The sequence below is a fragment of the Scomber scombrus genome, chromosome 23, assembly GCF_963691925.1.
Source record: "Scomber scombrus chromosome 23, fScoSco1.1, whole genome shotgun sequence".
Taxonomy (NCBI): domain Eukaryota; kingdom Metazoa; phylum Chordata; class Actinopteri; order Scombriformes; family Scombridae; genus Scomber; species Scomber scombrus.
The window spans coordinates 5,217,395-5,235,462 of record NC_084992.1 but is presented as its reverse complement, the minus strand read 5'-3'; the positions used below and the strand labels follow the sequence as shown (position 1 = coordinate 5,235,462).

Genomic DNA, 18,068 nt, shown 5'->3' with positions numbered 1-18,068 from the left:
AGGAAGAAATGATGAAAGGAGGGATGGAGGAAAGAAGAAAACAGGAGCTGGGGAAGAGGGGAGAGCAGGGAAAAAAGAGGTAGAGGTAGAAAGAAAGGGAAGAATAGTGGAGGACAGGTGGATGGGGAAAAAGAAGGAATATGGAAAAAACAACAAGGATGGATGGAAAGAAAAGGAGGAAGGAGAGAGGAGAGAGAAGAGAGAGAGAAAGACAAAGAGAGAGAAAGAGAGAGAGAGAGAAGAAAGAGAGAGAGAGAGAGAAGAGAGAAAGAGAGAGAGAGAGAGAGAGAGAGAAGAGAGAGAGAAGAAAGAGAGAGAGAAGAGAGAGACAGAAGAGAGAGAAAGAGAGATAGAGAGAAAGAGAGAGAGAGAGAGAGAGAGAGAGAGAGAGAGAGAAGAGAGAGAAGAGGGGGATTAGGAGTGTAAACAGATGGAAGCGTGCATGACGGGATGGAAAGAGAGCAGAGAGGATGGAGGGATTAGAAAAGACGGAGGGAGCGAGGGAGGAAAGATGGCAGCAGGTTAAAAGCAGCAGGTTAAAGTGTTTAAAGGAGAATTAAAGGAGCAGTTCAACTTTTTCACTGTTTAAAGGCTCAATTACATCAATTATAACTTAAGGCTTAATTACACATTAAATAAAATAAAGAGATAAATCTGCTTTTCTTCTTTTATAACAAGTTAAAATTAATTAACATGAACTTGGAAAATTAAGATTTTAATGCAAGCAAGACTTTCAATATTCTTCTTTATATATATAAAAGCAGAAATGGACAAAGATGAGCTGCGGAAGTTCATTAAGAAACATCAAATATGTTCAATAAAATCTGGTTTCTCTTTCAAACATTTAATAAAATAACTTGCTTATTTCTGATCATCCACATTATTTGCATGATATCAAACCCTAAAAAAAAGAGGTTAAGAGTCAATTCTTGCCATTTAAAGATTATCAGACTTTAAGCAATCAAGGTAAATCTATATTTCACTTATTTCAACCTGGTATATTTCCCTTTAGTGTCTTTTTACACACCCATAGCATTGTTGACATTCAATGAACGTCCTGCAGCTTCACATATAAACACTCTTACAATAAAAAGCCTCATTTACTGGAAATACACCTGAATTAAACTTTAAATAAACCAGAATTTAAAACATTAAATGTGAGATTTTGTGTCTTAACTCTCTGAACTTTGCTCTAAATCAGCTGCATTTTGATTCAAGAGCCATGAACATACTGTACAACCCAGACCAGTGAAACCATTACATAACTTATAAATAACTTTACTGTAATAAATGTATTCACTGTGAAAAATGAAGAGCAATTTCAACATTATGTCTGTTTTTCAGATTTTGCACAGAATCTGTTGATATTTTGTTCAAAATATAAATGATTTTAAATTTGTATTCATTGTTTTTTCAGAGTAATTATATTCTGTTACTTTTACACAATTTTCTTACTTTGGCGGACTGGTTCTGGTCCACAGGCCGCATGTTTAACACCCCTGTTCTAAAAGATCCCTCGGGTGTATTTTAGGGCAATTTAATTAGTTAAATGATGTTTTATTGTGTCCATGTGGTTTAGTTTAAATTTAAAGGGGTTAAAATGTGAATATAAACGTATGAATAACTTGCAGTTTCTTTTTTTGTGGACCCAGCATCAAATTTCTGCTTTTAATCCATTTTGAGAGAATATATTAGAGGATTATGGCAAAAATGTCTAAGTGGTGTAACCATAAAAACTTTGTACCAATTTATTCAACTTGCTTAAAAACACTAAATGTCATTTCTCAAGAACTTTTATTTACTCTGGTATTTCTAGTCCTTTTCAACTATGTACTTTATTGCACTTTCTACATGACTCCCAACTTTCCTCAACTTCTAAATAAACTGTGTGTGTGTGTGTGTGTAGCTTGAGATAAATAAAGAAAAGAGGGACGAGTTCAGAGTGGTTTTGTAAATAACAGTTTATTTGAAAACCAGGTCTCAGGCTGTGCTGGTTTAGCTGCTGCCTTGCTTGGCGGCCAGCCTCTTGTCTCTCTCCTCGGCGATGGTCAGACGGATTCCCTTTCCTCTGGGCAGGGACACCCACGGCTTGTTGCCCTGGAAACGGAGAGAGAGAGAGAAAGATTCATAAATATCTGATACTTTTAAAAGCTGCAACAACAACCAGAAAATTAACCTGAAACTATTTATTTTTTGTTCTTTATGCTACTTCTAAGCCTTTTATTGTAAAGAGAATATTGTGTTTCTTGTATGAAATGTGCTCTACTAATAAAGTTATTATTAAAATCAGACAAAACATGCAACTTTAAGACTTGGAAAGTATATAAATTGTTCCCAAGTTAGTGTCAAACTTTGCTCTTTTGTTCAGTTAACCAGCACACAACTGTAGAAGTTTCTGACTAAGGAGAAGAATTATCATTTTTTAAAGTGATAAAATCTTTAGTGAAGGAGCTCAGAACTTCTTAGAGGATTGGTTGTGTAATTTCATCGCTGATCAAAACCATAAAGTCATCATTGCTCCAAAAGCGTCGCCTCTAATAAATAAAACAATCACTTTTATTCTATTTGAGCTGCAAGAAAAGTCCCAAATATCTATATTTTTTTTCCTAGGATGGGACTTAAACAGCACTATATTTTTTTCCTAGGATGGGACTTAAACAGCACTATATTTTTTTCCTAGGATGGGACTTAAACAGCACTATTTTTATTCCTAGGATGGGACTTAAACAGCACAATCTTCCTTCTTTAAACGTCTTCAATGTTTATATATATGTAATAAAACTCTTCATACCTTGCCGATGACGAAGATGTTGGAGAGCCTGGTGGCGAAGTTGTTGCCCGTGCTGTCCTTGACGTGAACCACGTCGAAGGATCCGGGGTGACGCTCCCTGTTGGTGATGATACCGATACGCCCCAAATTAGCGCCTCCGGTCACCATGCACAGGTTTCCTAAAAAAAAAAAAAAAGAGGGAGGAAGAAGAGTCAGATTTAGCCCTTTTAAAATCACATTGAATCGAGAGATCCACCGTTGCCGTGGTGACGACGTTAAAAAAAACCTACCGGTGTCGAACTTGATGAAGTCTGTGATCTTGCCGGTGTCCAGGTCGATGCGGATGGTGTCGTTGACCTTAATGAGGGGGTCAGGGTAGCGGATGGTGCGGGCGTCATGGGTCACCAGGTGGGGGATTCCCTTGGTGCCGACCATGATCTTCTTTACCTTGCACAGCTTGTACTGCAGGACGGAGGAAGAGTATGTTACTTTAAGGCTAAAAAACTGATGAATTAGGAGCTGAAATAAAACCATCATCAATCTGACAGCTGCAGCTTTTAAAACTCTTCATCTTTTACATCTTCAAGTTACATTTTTAAACTCTACCAAGACTCTGCTGTCAATTTATCACACACACACGTTTAAAACACCATCAGTCATCTCAGATTTGGCGAGAAAGCAAAAACTAAATTCTTTAAACTCAATCTGAGGCTCTGAGTTTCGGCAGCAGGACGTTAAATCATTCAAAATCAAACTTTTGACCTCTTAAACTTCGTCCCATCGTGTCTTCTGCTCCACTAACTAACTCTACAGCCCTCGTCTAGAGGTTGAGAGGATGAGGTTTTAAACGAGGCTTTTTCTCACCTTGGCCTCCTCGGCGGTGATGCGGTGGACGGTGAAACGTCCCTTCACATCGTAGATCAGACGGAAGTGCTCACCGGTCTTCTCGATGCTGATCACATCTGAGGGAGAAACACAGCAAAAAACCAGACTTTTAGCATCTAAAGTACATTTTACCTCCTTGTTTAATGAGGTAGTTATACACCAAAATAAAATGGATGAATTTGAGTACTCGATCGCTTTTAAATGCGGCAAATTTTCAGCCAAGAAACCAAAACTTTAGCTCCTCAATATTTCAATATCTGAGCAAAAAGTGTAAGACAATCTTTATTTACTCTTCTTTCTCACTCGAGGTGTTTGTGAGGTTATTGGCAGACTTTCATTATCAACCAACAACCTGTTTACTTCAATCTTCCCAATTAAATATAAACCAGCAACACCGACCGCACTGAAAATCTGAAACATGCTGAGAATAAACTCCAGTTTCTATAGAGGAGTTCTTCATTTATATAATACTACACTAATCTTCACTTATCACTAATCTGTACCACCACTGGTCAAATCTCATCTATAGTTAATCAGATTCTTGAGCCACTAACACATCTTCTTGGTATATAAAGAAATGTCTCATCTTTCTAAAAAGAGGTTTAATTGAGAAACAAAACTTTCAGAGTGGAAGACTTTCTCCACACATTCAGCTACTTTGCCCATTTTACAGCGACTTCACAAGACCAGTAGTTTCCAGTATCTATCACGGTCATTTAGATTAAATTTGGACCGAAAAAAGTAATATTGGCATCCTTTTTTTAAAAGTAGAAATTCATCAAAAATAACAGACTACTTTACACTGAAACCACTCTGAACTAAAGCTCTCCATCCAATTGAAATACTTCTGCTACTTCCATTAGCTGATACATATCTAGATGCACATAATTGGCTATTTTTTGTATATTTTCCCGCCTTTTTTATACATTTCTTTCTGCTTTTTAACGACCCTATTTTAATGACGTTTAATGTTTTTTTTTATAATGATAGTGATGCTGGAGCTTTGACCTTTTTTAATCCCTTAAATTAACCTTCCTAATGTCTATCTACTGTGTAAAAGACTGAATATTAGAAGTATTTTAAACATCATCATCATTATTCCTGCAGTAGAAATCTCTCTCCTCCTGGTCGAGAGCGTCCAGGTGTTTAATCTTCATGTATATTATATAAATAGACTGATGATGATGATGAGGTCGTGCTGCCAAGACTTCCTCTTGATTTGGAAATTAAAACGTCACACCTCGGTGTGAGGCTGTCGGCCGCCGTCGAGGTGGAAAAAAACTGACGGCTCGCAGTTTGGTGGGAGGTGTGACAACGATATTTACTCCTCTACTGCTTCCTCTCACTCGTTTAATGTGTCTCTCTATTTAAAAGTAGTGAGACTAATAAAAAGGAGCAGAAGGAAACAAAAGGAAAGGTTTCTATCAACTAAAAAATGTCCTAAAATGTAAAACTCAAAGCAGGAGTTGTTTTATTGTCTACACGCAGCCGAGAAATGACTGAAATGTGTTTAATGAGAGGAAAATGTTTGTTTCTGGTTCCTAAAATCTAATTTCTAATCCAGCTAAGTGGGGCAGCTGATGTTGCCCCATCTGTCCCGTGATGTGTCCAAAATAACACAAACATCCTACTAAATAAAAACAACAACAATAAATCAGAAATACTGGTTTAAACTCTCAAGGATTTTGGCTTCTGTCCTTTTTTGGGTTTATTTCTTTTAAGTAATAAACAAAAAGTAACACTCGGAGCTTTATAAACACTCAAGAAGAGTATTGTTTCAGATCTGATAACCAATATTTAAGATTAAAGAAAGAAAAAGATGTGTAATATAAAGACTGAACCTCCTCTTAACTAAACTCACTTTTTATAATAATGGTTTTCAAACTTTTTCCTCCAATAAAACATCATGAATTAAACTGATTGATGGCAAATTTAGTGTCTAAAATGATTCAAAACGACTAAAATTGCTCCTGTTTTCCCTCCATCACTCATCCCTGTTTTAGAGTCTGTCTACTAATATTAAATTGTCTTTAAACTCTTAGATTTTGGGTCGATGTCGCCTTTTTTAATGTCTTTATTTAATGTTTGAGCTTTTCTAACATCTGACCAAGACGTTGAATATAAAGACTGAACTTGTTCTTAACTGAAGTCACTTTTAAAAATGGTTTCCCTCCAAGAAAACATCATAAATTAAACTTCAAATCTATTAAATTATTTTAAACAAACAACCTAAATCACTCCCGTTTCCTCTCCATCACTCATCCTGTTTTAGAGTCCGTCTGTTAATATTGAATTTTCTTCACAATCTGACTTTAAAATGTTTTATCTGGAGCTCAGAACTTCTTAGAGGATTGGTTGTGCAGTTTCAGCTCATTACTGATCAAAACCACGGAGTCATCATTGCTCCCCTGAGTCTGGCCGCATCGTTACGCACCAATTAACGACTTGGACGCATCCAACAAAAATCAGAAGAGCCATTTCCTGGTAGTTAATTCCTCTTAATATCTAATTAATCGAACATGACCTTTAAATTCTTGACTAAATAAAGGTTTGACTAATCCTCCAAAACCTCTGAGCTGCATCGAATTCTGTAAAGGAGTCCAGAGTTCCCGACTGTCCCTGAATGCCACCCAGGTCTGTTTTGAAAAGCTCACCCATGAATCCAGCAGGGTAGGTGATGTCGGTGCGGACTTTGCCGTCGATCTTGATGAACCTCTGCATGCAGATCTTCTTCACCTCATCTCCGGTCAGAGCGTACTTCAGACGGTTCCTCAGGAAGATGATGAGGGGCAGGCACTCCCTCAGCTTGTGGGGACCGGTGGAGGGGCGAGGAGCCTGAGAGAGAGAGAGAGAAGAGGGAGGGATGAGGAAAGAAAGATGGATTGTTATTATTTAAATTTGAAGTTGGCTGAAGATGAGCTTAAACTAAATGTCTGATTTATTTAATTAATCACAATACAAGTTTAATAAGATTTATTTATTCTAATTTATAATTTATCTATTTATTATTATTTATGTAATATTTGATATTTAAAAGGTTTTTTAAATTTATTATCTTTATTTATTTATTTATTTAAGCTTCATTTAAATTGTATTTTTATTTATTATTTATAATTAAATAATATTTTTTAATCTATTTATAGAATTTATTTTATAGATTTTTATTTAAGTTACTATAACATTACAGACCACAATGTTTAGGTCAAATTTGATGACATTAATTCAACTTTGACTCAACTTTTAAAATCCATGTTTAAAAAGTCACCAAAATCCAGCATCTGTTAAACTTTTCTTTCACTTCCACATAATTTAAAAAGGTTAAAATGCTGAACATTAAAAACCCTGATGAAAGTCCAGCTAAGGACCTTTTGTAGCATCTGTCTTTAACTTGTTCCCCCGTCTGCCGACTGTAATAAAACACCTAAAGTTCCCTCCAATAGTACCATTTACACCTGAGCTTAGAACACTTTGCTCTTTTGCTCAATTAACCAGCACAACTGTAGAACTTTCTGACTAAGGAGAGAAATTATCAAGCTTTAAAATCTTTAGTGAAGAGCTCAGAACTTCTTAGAGGATTGGTAGTGTATTTTCATCGCTGATCAAAACCATAAAGTCATCATTGCTCCAAATCTCTATTTTTAACCAGTACAATCTGCCTTCTTTAAACATATTTAATGTTTATATATATGTAATAAAACTCTTCACACCTTGCCGGTGACGAAGATGTTGGAGAGCCTGGTGGCGAAGTTGTTGCCCGTGCTCAGAGTTTCCACATTAATACTAATCATATGGTCATATTAAGTGAACTTTAGCACTAAAAACACTAACGTTGGAACATAGAAGATGAAGATTTGACTCATTTGGACGACTGAAGGTTCATATTAGCTTCAGATAAAACTCTTACATTATAAATTACATTATGAAGGGATCTTCTGATGGTCAGTATGAACAGGAGGAATTATTACAGCAAGAAAGACAGCTTTCATTTTCCATTCATACTCCTGACTGTTGCTGTATGACATGAAAAACATTTGACTTAATCATTTAATTTCAACTACAATATGTGCATATGAACTTTAATATGTTTGCTGTGACTGTAACAGCACGAATAGATCCAGGGTCACACTAAATGACTTTCACACTACTTTAAAAAGATTATCTACTAAACATGCAGACATATGACAGATGAGAACAGCTGAATTGGGTTGTCTGACAGCAACACACCTTTAATGCCTAATTCAGGTAGATTAAGACCAAAACACTTTCTACAGCTGTACAGACATGATGATTATTAATGCTACACTCTTTATGCTTGATCTCATAATTTAACTTAAATACTTTAAAAAGCCTTATTTAGGTAGAGTAATAAAAATCACAACCTTACTTACACGTCTGATTTTTGATTTTACATTCTTGCTGTATGGCCTCATAATTTAAATTAAGTAGTTATAAATACAGTAATAATATGCATAGAGTTACTTTTTACTTCCTAAAACCCCCCCTTGGGCAGATTGAGACACACACATGGTCACATTAGTTGCCTCCTTTTAGTTCATCCATTCATCCTCTACTTTTTAACCCTCTTAACACAAAACTCAATGACACCACTATTAAAACTAACACTTTAAACACTTAAGACGAGTCTAAACTACACAAATTCAAGTTAAATTGAGCATAAATCTTAAAAAAAATTAACATGTACTTACAAAAACTCCAGTGAGCTTGTCAAGCATCCAGTGCTTTGGCGCTGCGACGCGCTTCAGGTGCTTCTTCGGTCCTCTGGCCTGCAGGAGAGACGACAATGCCGGTCAGAGAGAGGACAGAACACCCGCTACATGCTGGAGGAATCAGCGGGGCGAGCGGATATAGAACACCCGCCCATAGAGAGGGGTTCCCGGGTAGGAGTGCTGACTATAGCCGCCGGCTGCGGCCTACACACATGACCTCAGTAATTAAACATATATTAATATAAAAATACAAACTATGACTGGCATTATATGTAAAATGTATTTAAACGCAACCACAGTGCAGCACATGTCAATATATTAAATGTATTTTTAACGTTATTGTAGTTTTACAATGAACGAGCTAACATTACTAGCCACAGTGATGCTAACTGGTGAAAAACCTTCAATAAAATCAAACCATCGCCGCTTTTAACTCATAATATAAAGCTCCATCATTTCATCAGAGGTGGTTTAATAAGCTAGAATATGTAACCGGGTGGTGAAACAAGCTGAAAAAGTGATGTTTGCTGATTGTTTCGGAGAGGAATCGTGAGGAGAAACAGCTCACCATGTTGGAGTCTGCGGGGGAAAGGACCCAACGGCTTCCGGTGTTCAATGATGAAGGCGGGGGAAGGAAACACGGGAGGGACAAACTTAATAAGAGCTTCGCGTAAACTTTGAATACACTCTCCATTGAATATCAACAATGTTTGGTTATATATTAAGCAGTGTTTTTACCACCAGGCACTATAATGATAACATAATTAGATCGTGACAGGGCACTGCAATAATCCTGAATAGTCTTTGCTCCTCTTAATATAATTTCCTTGTATATTTTTGCTTAGTTTTATAACTTTTGGGTTTTTTGTATATACAGGGTGTCCATAAAGTCTCTTTACAATTTAAAAATGTATTACAAAAGCAAATGAATAGACAAATCTGTGGAAATGTAATCATTTAATACACCTCTATATTGGCTCCATTAGTTGCACGAAGCACATCAAGACGTTACTCGATGTCTTGCCATGTTCGCTGTAGCAGAGCCTCATCAATGGCGGCAATGGCATCAGTGATCTTTTGCTTCAGGTCGTTGACGTGCCATATCTTTGTTCCATACATGATACACAAATGCAATGTGATTAAAAACTTTGATAACCACTGAGTACATAGAACAAATCTGATTAAAATATCTCATCAATTGCTTTTGTAATGATTTTTTTAAATTGTAAAGATACTTTGTGGACACCCTGTATAAGCTTCATAAATATAGAATTTATAGCAGAGCTGTTGCATTGGGTTGCATTAGATTACACAGGTGTACCTAATAACTGTATAACCTTTTTAAATTAAATCTAATACTTGAATATGTGGATTTAGATCAACAATAGAGGCATATATTTGCACAAAAGTGATTACAGTTGTGACACAGCACACACACACAGTATAACATCCTTTGTTGGTTTTGCTTAGCCTCCATGAACTTCTTTCCCTGTGTTTGCGTGTTTCAGATTGTCCTGCTCAGGAAATGCCAGTGTCGCTGCCCTGTGAGTCCTGTTTACACTTAATGAAGATAAAACCTCTTCCTGGGTCTTCTTCTGCCAACATTTTTTTTACCAACTGATGCACACATGCTCGTCTCCGCTCCCCTCGGGCTGCAGGAATAAAATCCCAAACCTCAACTCTGTTTATACCTCATAAACAATAAAAATGCTCCCCTGTGTTTATCTCCGGTGACCCATTTTATTATATTTCTTATTTTCTTTCCATGAAACATAAATCTTCACAGCAGTTTTATTTCTTGCAGAGCAGAATCAACCCATTGTCCTACATTTTACGTTTTATTCAGCTCCATTTTTACATTTTTTGTGAAGACTTGCATGTCCTGTAGCCAGCAGCAGCAAGTTGGGGGTCTGTCTACATTTCATTTCATGTCCTGACCCACTTCTTTATGAAAAATTAAAAAATACAGTTCAGCCACTAAATCCACGACTTTAATTGAGGATTAAAGACACATTTCTGGACTCAGATTACAAAGGTGGAAGAAATAAGTAGAGGTGACAGTGCTGTGGAGCGTAATAAAGGCCAGCTGATGGCACTAATCAAATAAATCTGTGTTAAGGCTTAAGCTGAGGGGGGGCTGTGTTTGTTTTACACACATATTGTGACCAAATTTGTCTTTTTTAAGTGCTTTTATTTGCTTGTAAAATCCAAGAAACCTAACATTGACCATTAAAACGTTTGGCTTTTTTTCCTCTAATGCTCACAGGTTGTTTTTTGTGTCTCTCTGGAGGTCGTCCTTATTAATTAACTTATCTATATTACCCCTTTATGTTCCTTTATATAGTTATCTGTAGGTTAGACTGGTGCCTCATAGTGTGTTCAGCTTGTAACCCATTAATGAAAGTCAACTTGGATGGTCAACTCGTTTAATCAGAATAACTTTGGGAGCATCTCACAACCCCTTTAAACACAACATTTGTATATATTTGGCATGTAAATAACAAGAGTAGAGGTTTCTGGCACAACTTCACTCACTTCTAAGGTGCACAAGAAGGGGAAAAAAGCCTTAAAAGCTCCAGCAACACTTGTAGTATAGAAGAACTTTATTGATAGATCAACGCGTTTCAGCTTGTGGCTTCCATCAGGGTCATCATAAAGTAGATTACAAGCAGTATTTAAATTAAAATAAAATAAAAAGTATACAAAAAAATAACCAATTGTGTGCATTTAGACATGAATCAGGCAATGGGGGTATCTACAAAGATGGGTTTGGTATATGGTCATAGATAGCTAGCTAGCTAGATAGATAGATAGATAGATAGATAGATAGATAGATAGATAGATAGATAGATAGATGGATGGATGGATGGATGGATGGATGGATGGATGGATGGATGGATGGATGGATGGATGGATGGATGGATGGATGGATAGATAGATAGATAGATAGATAGATAGATAGATAGATAGATAGACAGACAGACAGACAGACAGACAGACAGACAGACAGACAGACAGACAGACAGACAGACAGACAGACAGATAGATAGATAGATAGATAGATAGATAGATAGATAGATAGATAGATAGATAGATAGATAGATAGATAGATAGATAGATAGATAGATAGATAGATAGATAGATAGATAGATAGATAGATAGTCACTTTATTGACCCCAATGGGAAATTCAGGTTTTCAGCAGCTCAGTGGAAGCATAAAATAACAAAGCAATGAACAGAAGACAGTAAAAAGAGGTGTAAGAGAAACACATGATACTAAAATCTGTTATAAAAACACATGACCTAACAAAGTGCAAGTCAAAATAAAAACAGTTGTACTAGTTGAAGTGGTCTAAATTGTGCCTATAACGAAAAAGATAGTAAAAAAACACCTTTTCTCAACCTCTAACACGCTGTAAAAAGGTTGCACCTCACCATTTTTACTGAGCTCTGTTCCCCAACATTATTATCATTGTTCTGTGTGTTGAATCATTCATATCATATTTCACATCATGAGTTTCTGGGAATCTGTTCATTCAATCTTCATCATTAAATCCTCTCAGCAGCAAAGGGACCGACGACTGTGAAGATGTAGATGAAGATAAGCAACACTTTTCTGTAAATGACGTTCTGTTGAACTCGGTGCACTCATGACTATGACTGTGAGGACAGAAAAACTCATATTTTTCTGCATGTTTTGAAAGCCTTGTATGTTTATATGTTTGGGCGGCACCACAGAGACATACAAGGAACTATATCAAGTCAACATATTTAGGACACAAAGGAACAGTAATAGTTCAAATGTCCCTGTTTTCCCTTTGACAACAGGACATTCCCATCATATGAAGTCATTCTATCTTCGTTATAATGGGATTCAATTGGGAGTAATATAGGTTTTCTTTATATGTTATAAAACTGCTTCTAAATGTTGTATCATGCATCAGTGAAGTCAGTAAAGAAGAAAACGTCCTCTACATGTAGTCTAATGAGGAGTCATGTGATGAGTTACTATACTATACACACTATACACAGTAAATAAAGCTCTGCAACTGTCTCATTGTGTAATATCGCCACTAGATGGCAGCATTATACTGTGTGCTATAGGACAAGTCTGACAGTGATCATTTTATTGGAAAGAGAGGCAGAAAAATAGAAGAAATTAAAGAAATATGATGAATTAAATAAATGCAACTTTAAAGTATAACCCCACAGTGTTGAGGAGGATTTAAAATCTCAATGAAGCCAAGAGATAAAGTGAAATAATACACTTTTAAAGATAAAGATAAAGATAAAGATTACTTTATTGTCATTGTACAGTACATACAACGAAATTCAGTTGCGCTCGAGACCGGACTAGTATATCAAAATAATAAATAAAAAAACATAGTTAAGAATATATATAATTATATGCATTTCCATTCATTTACAATGTCATAATTAAATGATACATTTATTTAAAAAAAGGAAAACGAGTTCAAATTGTGTCAGTAAAAATAGCAGAGCATCAATATAAAGAATAAAGAACAATAAATAATAAGTTCAAAAGTACAAAAGCAATAAAAAAAATTGCAGTAAAAAATGATTTATTTGTTATATTTATTAGTTTAAATCTTTTATGAACACACTCACGTCATGTAGTCTACAGACTGCCACAACGATTAATATTTAATAATTATTCTGTACCAATAAAAAACAAAATCTGAAACAGAAAAATAAAAATGTGTAAGTGTAATTTTGATTTAGTGGGTCTGTAACTTCTTAACAAGTTGAAATATGAAGTTAAGTAGTAAGTTGCCAGGAAATAATGTGTAATTTTGCACTTATTATAGGGAAAACAGTGTGGCCTACACTTCCAAATAATAATTACTTCCAATTAAATATATTTATATGAGAATTTGATAGCTGAACATCTACAGTCAAGCATATCATTTTGCAAGAATATAAGTTTCCAATAATAAATCAATAAGAACTGAATGTTTATTTGAGTTTAAATAGAGTACTTCTTTCTCTTCTGGGAATCAATTACCGCCACATGTTTACACTGTTGGTGTTTCCAGGAAGCTTTCAAGATGAACTGAAATCATTAAGAGATAAAAGACCCATAAAAATAAATAATTATCTGAATATATTGTGCAAAAGAGGCTAAATTTAATTGTTCTTGGTGATAAAAAGTGAATCCAGTTAAATTCCAGGTTGTCAGTCAGTGCACTTACCATCACAGGCCACCAGATGGCAGTGTTGTACAGTAAAGTTAACAATATGGGACTCAGAGAAGACTACAGTATATCATGAAGTAATAGGTTTTTTAAAGTTTTCTAACAGCAGTGTAACAACACTATAACTCTTATGACTCTATATGTAATAAAAATCATCATATTATGTTATATTATACTACTATTTGTACCTTTTATGTGAGCTAAAACAACGTGAGACTATTCTAGACTGTTTTTAAAATAATTTAGCTATTGATTATCTTGTATCCTGTATATAAAACTACTTTTCAGCATGCTAAACCTTTACTTTATGTTATATTGTTCTATATTCTATGCATGGTACAAGAATCTTATTAGACGTATTAAATGTGTTACTTAAAAAAACAGGAACAATATCAATTAACAGTGATTTTAAAGAGAACAAGTGTGTTAAATCTGTGTGTTGTGTTTTAATAAGAAACAATCACTTCTGCTCCGTTATCACTTTCTTTATTTTTTCCCCTCAAAAACTCAGAGCCGTAACAAAAATACAAGCATTTTTCAATATGATCTCAAGTCATTTACAATATTCATATAGATGTACAAGTGAGAGCCGGTGAGCAAAAAAGTGCTTTTAAAAAATCATCTTTGAATAATATTCATTTCATCATCAATAATAATAAAACATAAAAACAAAAACCACAGAAAGGGAAACAAAACTGCAACAAAATTAGACTTTCATCTGCGGGTTTTGAAGGTAAATATGATGAAAAGGAATAAATCAGTGCAGAGTCTACTTCAGCTAAACAAGTGATTCATAAGCAGACCTGGCAGAGCAGAGAGAGGCCGAACAGTTTCATTACTGCAGAGAGGAAACCTTGCAACAGCTAACCCTTTAACAGATATATCACGACTGGTGTCGAAGGTTTTCACGGGGCAGTGATGTGTCGGAACATTTTTCATGACCCACGAGGACCAGAGAGGCGGCGGCCGAGCGTGTCACAAATCACTGCTGCGATGTGGAAACTGTAAATCCACTTCATTAGATGTGAGGGACTGTGAAGGTTTACACGGCTGTGAAGGAAACACATCCCAACATCCAAAACACACACTAGAGGTCCTTCTGAATGAGTGTAATCGTGAAAACAGATATTTGGTACTGAAAAGCTGATTTTTTGAAGATTATTTTACATTTAAAGGACGAAAAAACATGCATACTGCTGGGTTTACTGGAATTTGCCAGACAAAAATGTGAAAATAAGTGTTTTTACAGGTCCTTTAACTTTATGCTAATTTCCAGGTAATTTGAAGGTATGCAACTGCTCATTTTGCAAAATGTTTTGGTGCAATTTGTACAACTTACAAGAAAAATGAATTTAAAAAAGAGTCATATGTTCATTGCCTAACCCTCCTGTTGTCCTCAGGTCAACTTTGATTCGTGAGGAGGAAAGGCATTAACTCAAAAATGAGATATAGTTTCACTTAAAAATAGACCTATTGACCATAATTTCCATAAAATATGTGTAAAACCTCTGGTAATAAGTTGGAATGAGGTTGACTAAAAAGGTCTACCACAGAATTGGGTAATAATTTATACCTTTATGCTTTATAAACAGTCAAACCAACCAAACTGGGTCAATTTTGACAAAAATTGTACAGTCGACGGGAACATGAGAGGACAGTTTAAGGTGCAGTGTTTAAAATGTATTGGCACCTAATGAAATGGACTAGACAGATGTGGAATATAATACTCATAAATACGTTTTAATGAATGTTTAATCGCATGAAATGAATGAGAATCGTTGTGTTTTTTTGTGGGGAGAGTGGAGGCTATTCAGTTGGTTGTAATATGCAACCTCACCACTAGATGCCACTGGGTTATGTAATTTGGTAGCATGGAAGAAATTAGCTTGTTTTTAAGAGACAAGCTGATATGCTAATGTGCAGTTTGACTACACAATGAAAACTGAGTATTTTCAGCCAGTTAAATAAGTGTCATGACTCATAATATAATAAATCAGACTAAACCATTTCACCACGTTTTTCTATAACTTGTAACAAATTGCACCACCTTCACTGTAAAAATGTTTGGTCTTGATTTGCTTCGTCTAGAAAATAGTGAAAGAAATCCATCATTAGTGTCCAAAAGTCTCATATGATGTCTTCAAATTGTTTCAAAACCTGAAGATATTCACTTGACTTTCATATAAGATACACAAAAGCAGGTAATCTTCAAATTTGAGAGTGTGGAACAAGTTAATTTTTTGGCATTTTTGCTTGACTCTAAAGTCCGAGCAACCTTGAATGCACCAGTCTGTCCTTGTAACTGCATTACCATACGATTAAAAATGTTACTTGGACAAACATAATGACTTTAGCAGACTAATGGGCTGACCTGAAACCACTGGATGAATGGAAGATGTGAAATAAGTCCAAAAAAAACCTGATACTGATACACTTTTGAAAGGCAAAACCAAACTTTAACCTTAATGTGGTTTTTTAAGCACGTGAAGTGAGAAGGGTCTAAGTCATTAGAAACTAGATAGTAGCGAGCCGAGGCATATTTTGGTTCAAAAGGTCTCTGCCTGGGGGTTAATCTGCAATTTTGGGGGTCAAGGAAAAAGAGGAAATGAAAAGCCCTCAGACAATTCAAACATTTCTACCCAACGAGGCAACTAGAGAGTGGTTTGGGATGGTGGTGGTGGTGTCCCTCTGGTTCACACAGCAAAAATAACATTCACTCAACTGGGATTAAGGCCGGACCACAAAACAACACATACACGCTAAAAAAAAAAGGGGGTTAAGGGGAGGCGGCAGAGGGTGGGGGTGTCTTTAAAACAGTGTTGACCAGATGGAAACAAACACAAAGTCTGTGTTCGATCTGAAGATAGAAGAATGTTATTTTGACCCACTTAGACGATGAGACAGAGGAAGAGAAGAATAAGCATGTCTGTCTGTTGTGGGGTTTTTTTTTTTTTTTAGGAGCGATGAGAAGCATCTTTATTCATTTATTTCACAGAGGGGGAGAAAAAAACCAACAAAAAAACCCCCCTTTCCAAAACAACCCAAAAAGTATCAGTAAAAGCGGCTGTTTTGGGTTAAATATCAGGCGAATTACTCCATAGGGTTTTCATTAATCGCTGCTTCTTGCATTTCATTAAAGAAAGAAAGAAAGAAAGATGGTGCTCATTGACTGTAACTGATACCGTAATCAACATCAAATAAAGGTACTTGTTGAGCGAGGAGCGTGTGTGTGTGTGTGTGTGTGTGCGTGTGTAATCTAACCCGTCTATATCTAAATAAATTAACGAGGCCCAGCATGTGCTTTTCCTCGCTTGTGTTGCCAGATTTCCTGCCGATTATAGCACACGTATAAACACTTTTTTCTTCTTCTTTTTTTTTTTTAAGGCGTGTGTTCGTGCAGTTTCTCATTCACTCTCACTAATCTCGGACTCTTTTTCACTATCTCTTTTCACGCACACACACATAGACACACCTCAATAACCTCGATGCCTGTGTGTAACTGAATGAGTGCTTGTTTCATGGCTGCTATACACTCTCGTTTCCCTGCTGTAATAACATCCTCACGCTCCTCTCTATGTGTGCATTTGTAAAGGACGTGAATGCACACATGCACAGGTGTTTTGTTGCAACCTCTTGTCCAATATACATACAGGTGTGTGTGTTATTTGGTGTGTGTGGTCCAGTAAAATGCACAATGCACCAAATGAAAGCCAAGCAAGGTTTGAGGTTAAAGGCCTTTTGTTCCCTCTGCACAGTCCTGTCTCTTCTTACCATGACAGACATATAGGTCAGAGGCCCCCCCCCCCCCCCCCCCCCCCCCCCATCCTTACTGTATCCAGACCACAGCAAAGCATGGGTGGGGGTTTGAGGTGTCAATTTTAACCCCCCCCCCCCTCGGGATTGTTTCAACCACTTAAACTCTGAAGCAGCGAGTTAGATGAAGGGTATAAACTAAAAACAGATTATATTCCAATTAAAGATGTCAAAGGCTGATATAATGTGTGGCAACCACATCTGGTACCCTCATGGAGGTCTAAAAAGGGGGGTAAGCTCTATATGAGTAAGGCTCTTAAAATAAGGTGGCAACACTCAGGCAACAGTCTAACAAGCCTAACAAGAATCAGATTTTGAGAAGTAGAGTTATTAGCTTTCTTTTCAAGAGTTCGACAAAAAGATTTTACCCCTCAGAGCTGAAACCGGGAGGACGTTAGCTTAAAAACAGGTAGCCATTTTCTGTCCAAAATGCGAAAATATACGCCTATCAATGTGCTGCAAATCTAGAAAATGAGCATGTATCTTGTTTGTTTAATGCACACACATAAACTAAATGTTAAAAAAGGAGAGGGATTTACAGTCTTACGTATCGTACACGTATCGTCACGAGCATGGTATCAGTCTTCTTATCAAACTCAAGAAAGTGAATGTTTGTATTTCAGTTTAAGAGATTGTTCATTATTTATTTCTTTACAA

The 18,068-nt window shown here is 36.1% G+C and overlaps 1 protein-coding gene and 3 non-coding genes across 4 annotated transcripts; all 4 read right to left on the bottom strand.

Moving 5' to 3' along the window:
- Positions 1 to 1,943: 1,943 nt before the first annotated feature.
- On the bottom strand, positions 1,944 to 9,003 carry rps4x (ribosomal protein S4 X-linked). The gene is made up of 7 exons (XM_062444933.1): positions 8,951 to 9,003; positions 8,362 to 8,439; positions 6,310 to 6,490; positions 3,635 to 3,732; positions 3,061 to 3,232; positions 2,792 to 2,949; positions 1,944 to 2,097 (listed from the first exon to the last, which is right to left on the bottom strand). The coding sequence occupies exons 1-7, from the start codon at positions 8,951 to 8,953 to the stop codon at positions 1,996 to 1,998; spliced, it is 792 nt and encodes a 263-aa protein (XP_062300917.1). The 5' UTR covers positions 8,954 to 9,003; the 3' UTR covers positions 1,944 to 1,995.
- Positions 2,449 to 2,518, bottom strand: LOC134006380 (small nucleolar RNA SNORD61). Its single transcript, XR_009927951.1, has one exon. It is a non-coding gene; the product is annotated as a small nucleolar RNA SNORD61 (small nucleolar RNA).
- Positions 5,985 to 6,059, bottom strand: LOC134006381 (small nucleolar RNA SNORD61). The gene has a single exon (XR_009927952.1). It is a non-coding gene; the product is annotated as a small nucleolar RNA SNORD61 (small nucleolar RNA).
- LOC134006378 (small nucleolar RNA SNORD61) lies at positions 7,209 to 7,278 on the bottom strand. The gene has a single exon (XR_009927949.1). It is a non-coding gene; the product is annotated as a small nucleolar RNA SNORD61 (small nucleolar RNA).
- Positions 9,004 to 18,068: the final 9,065 nt, after the last annotated feature.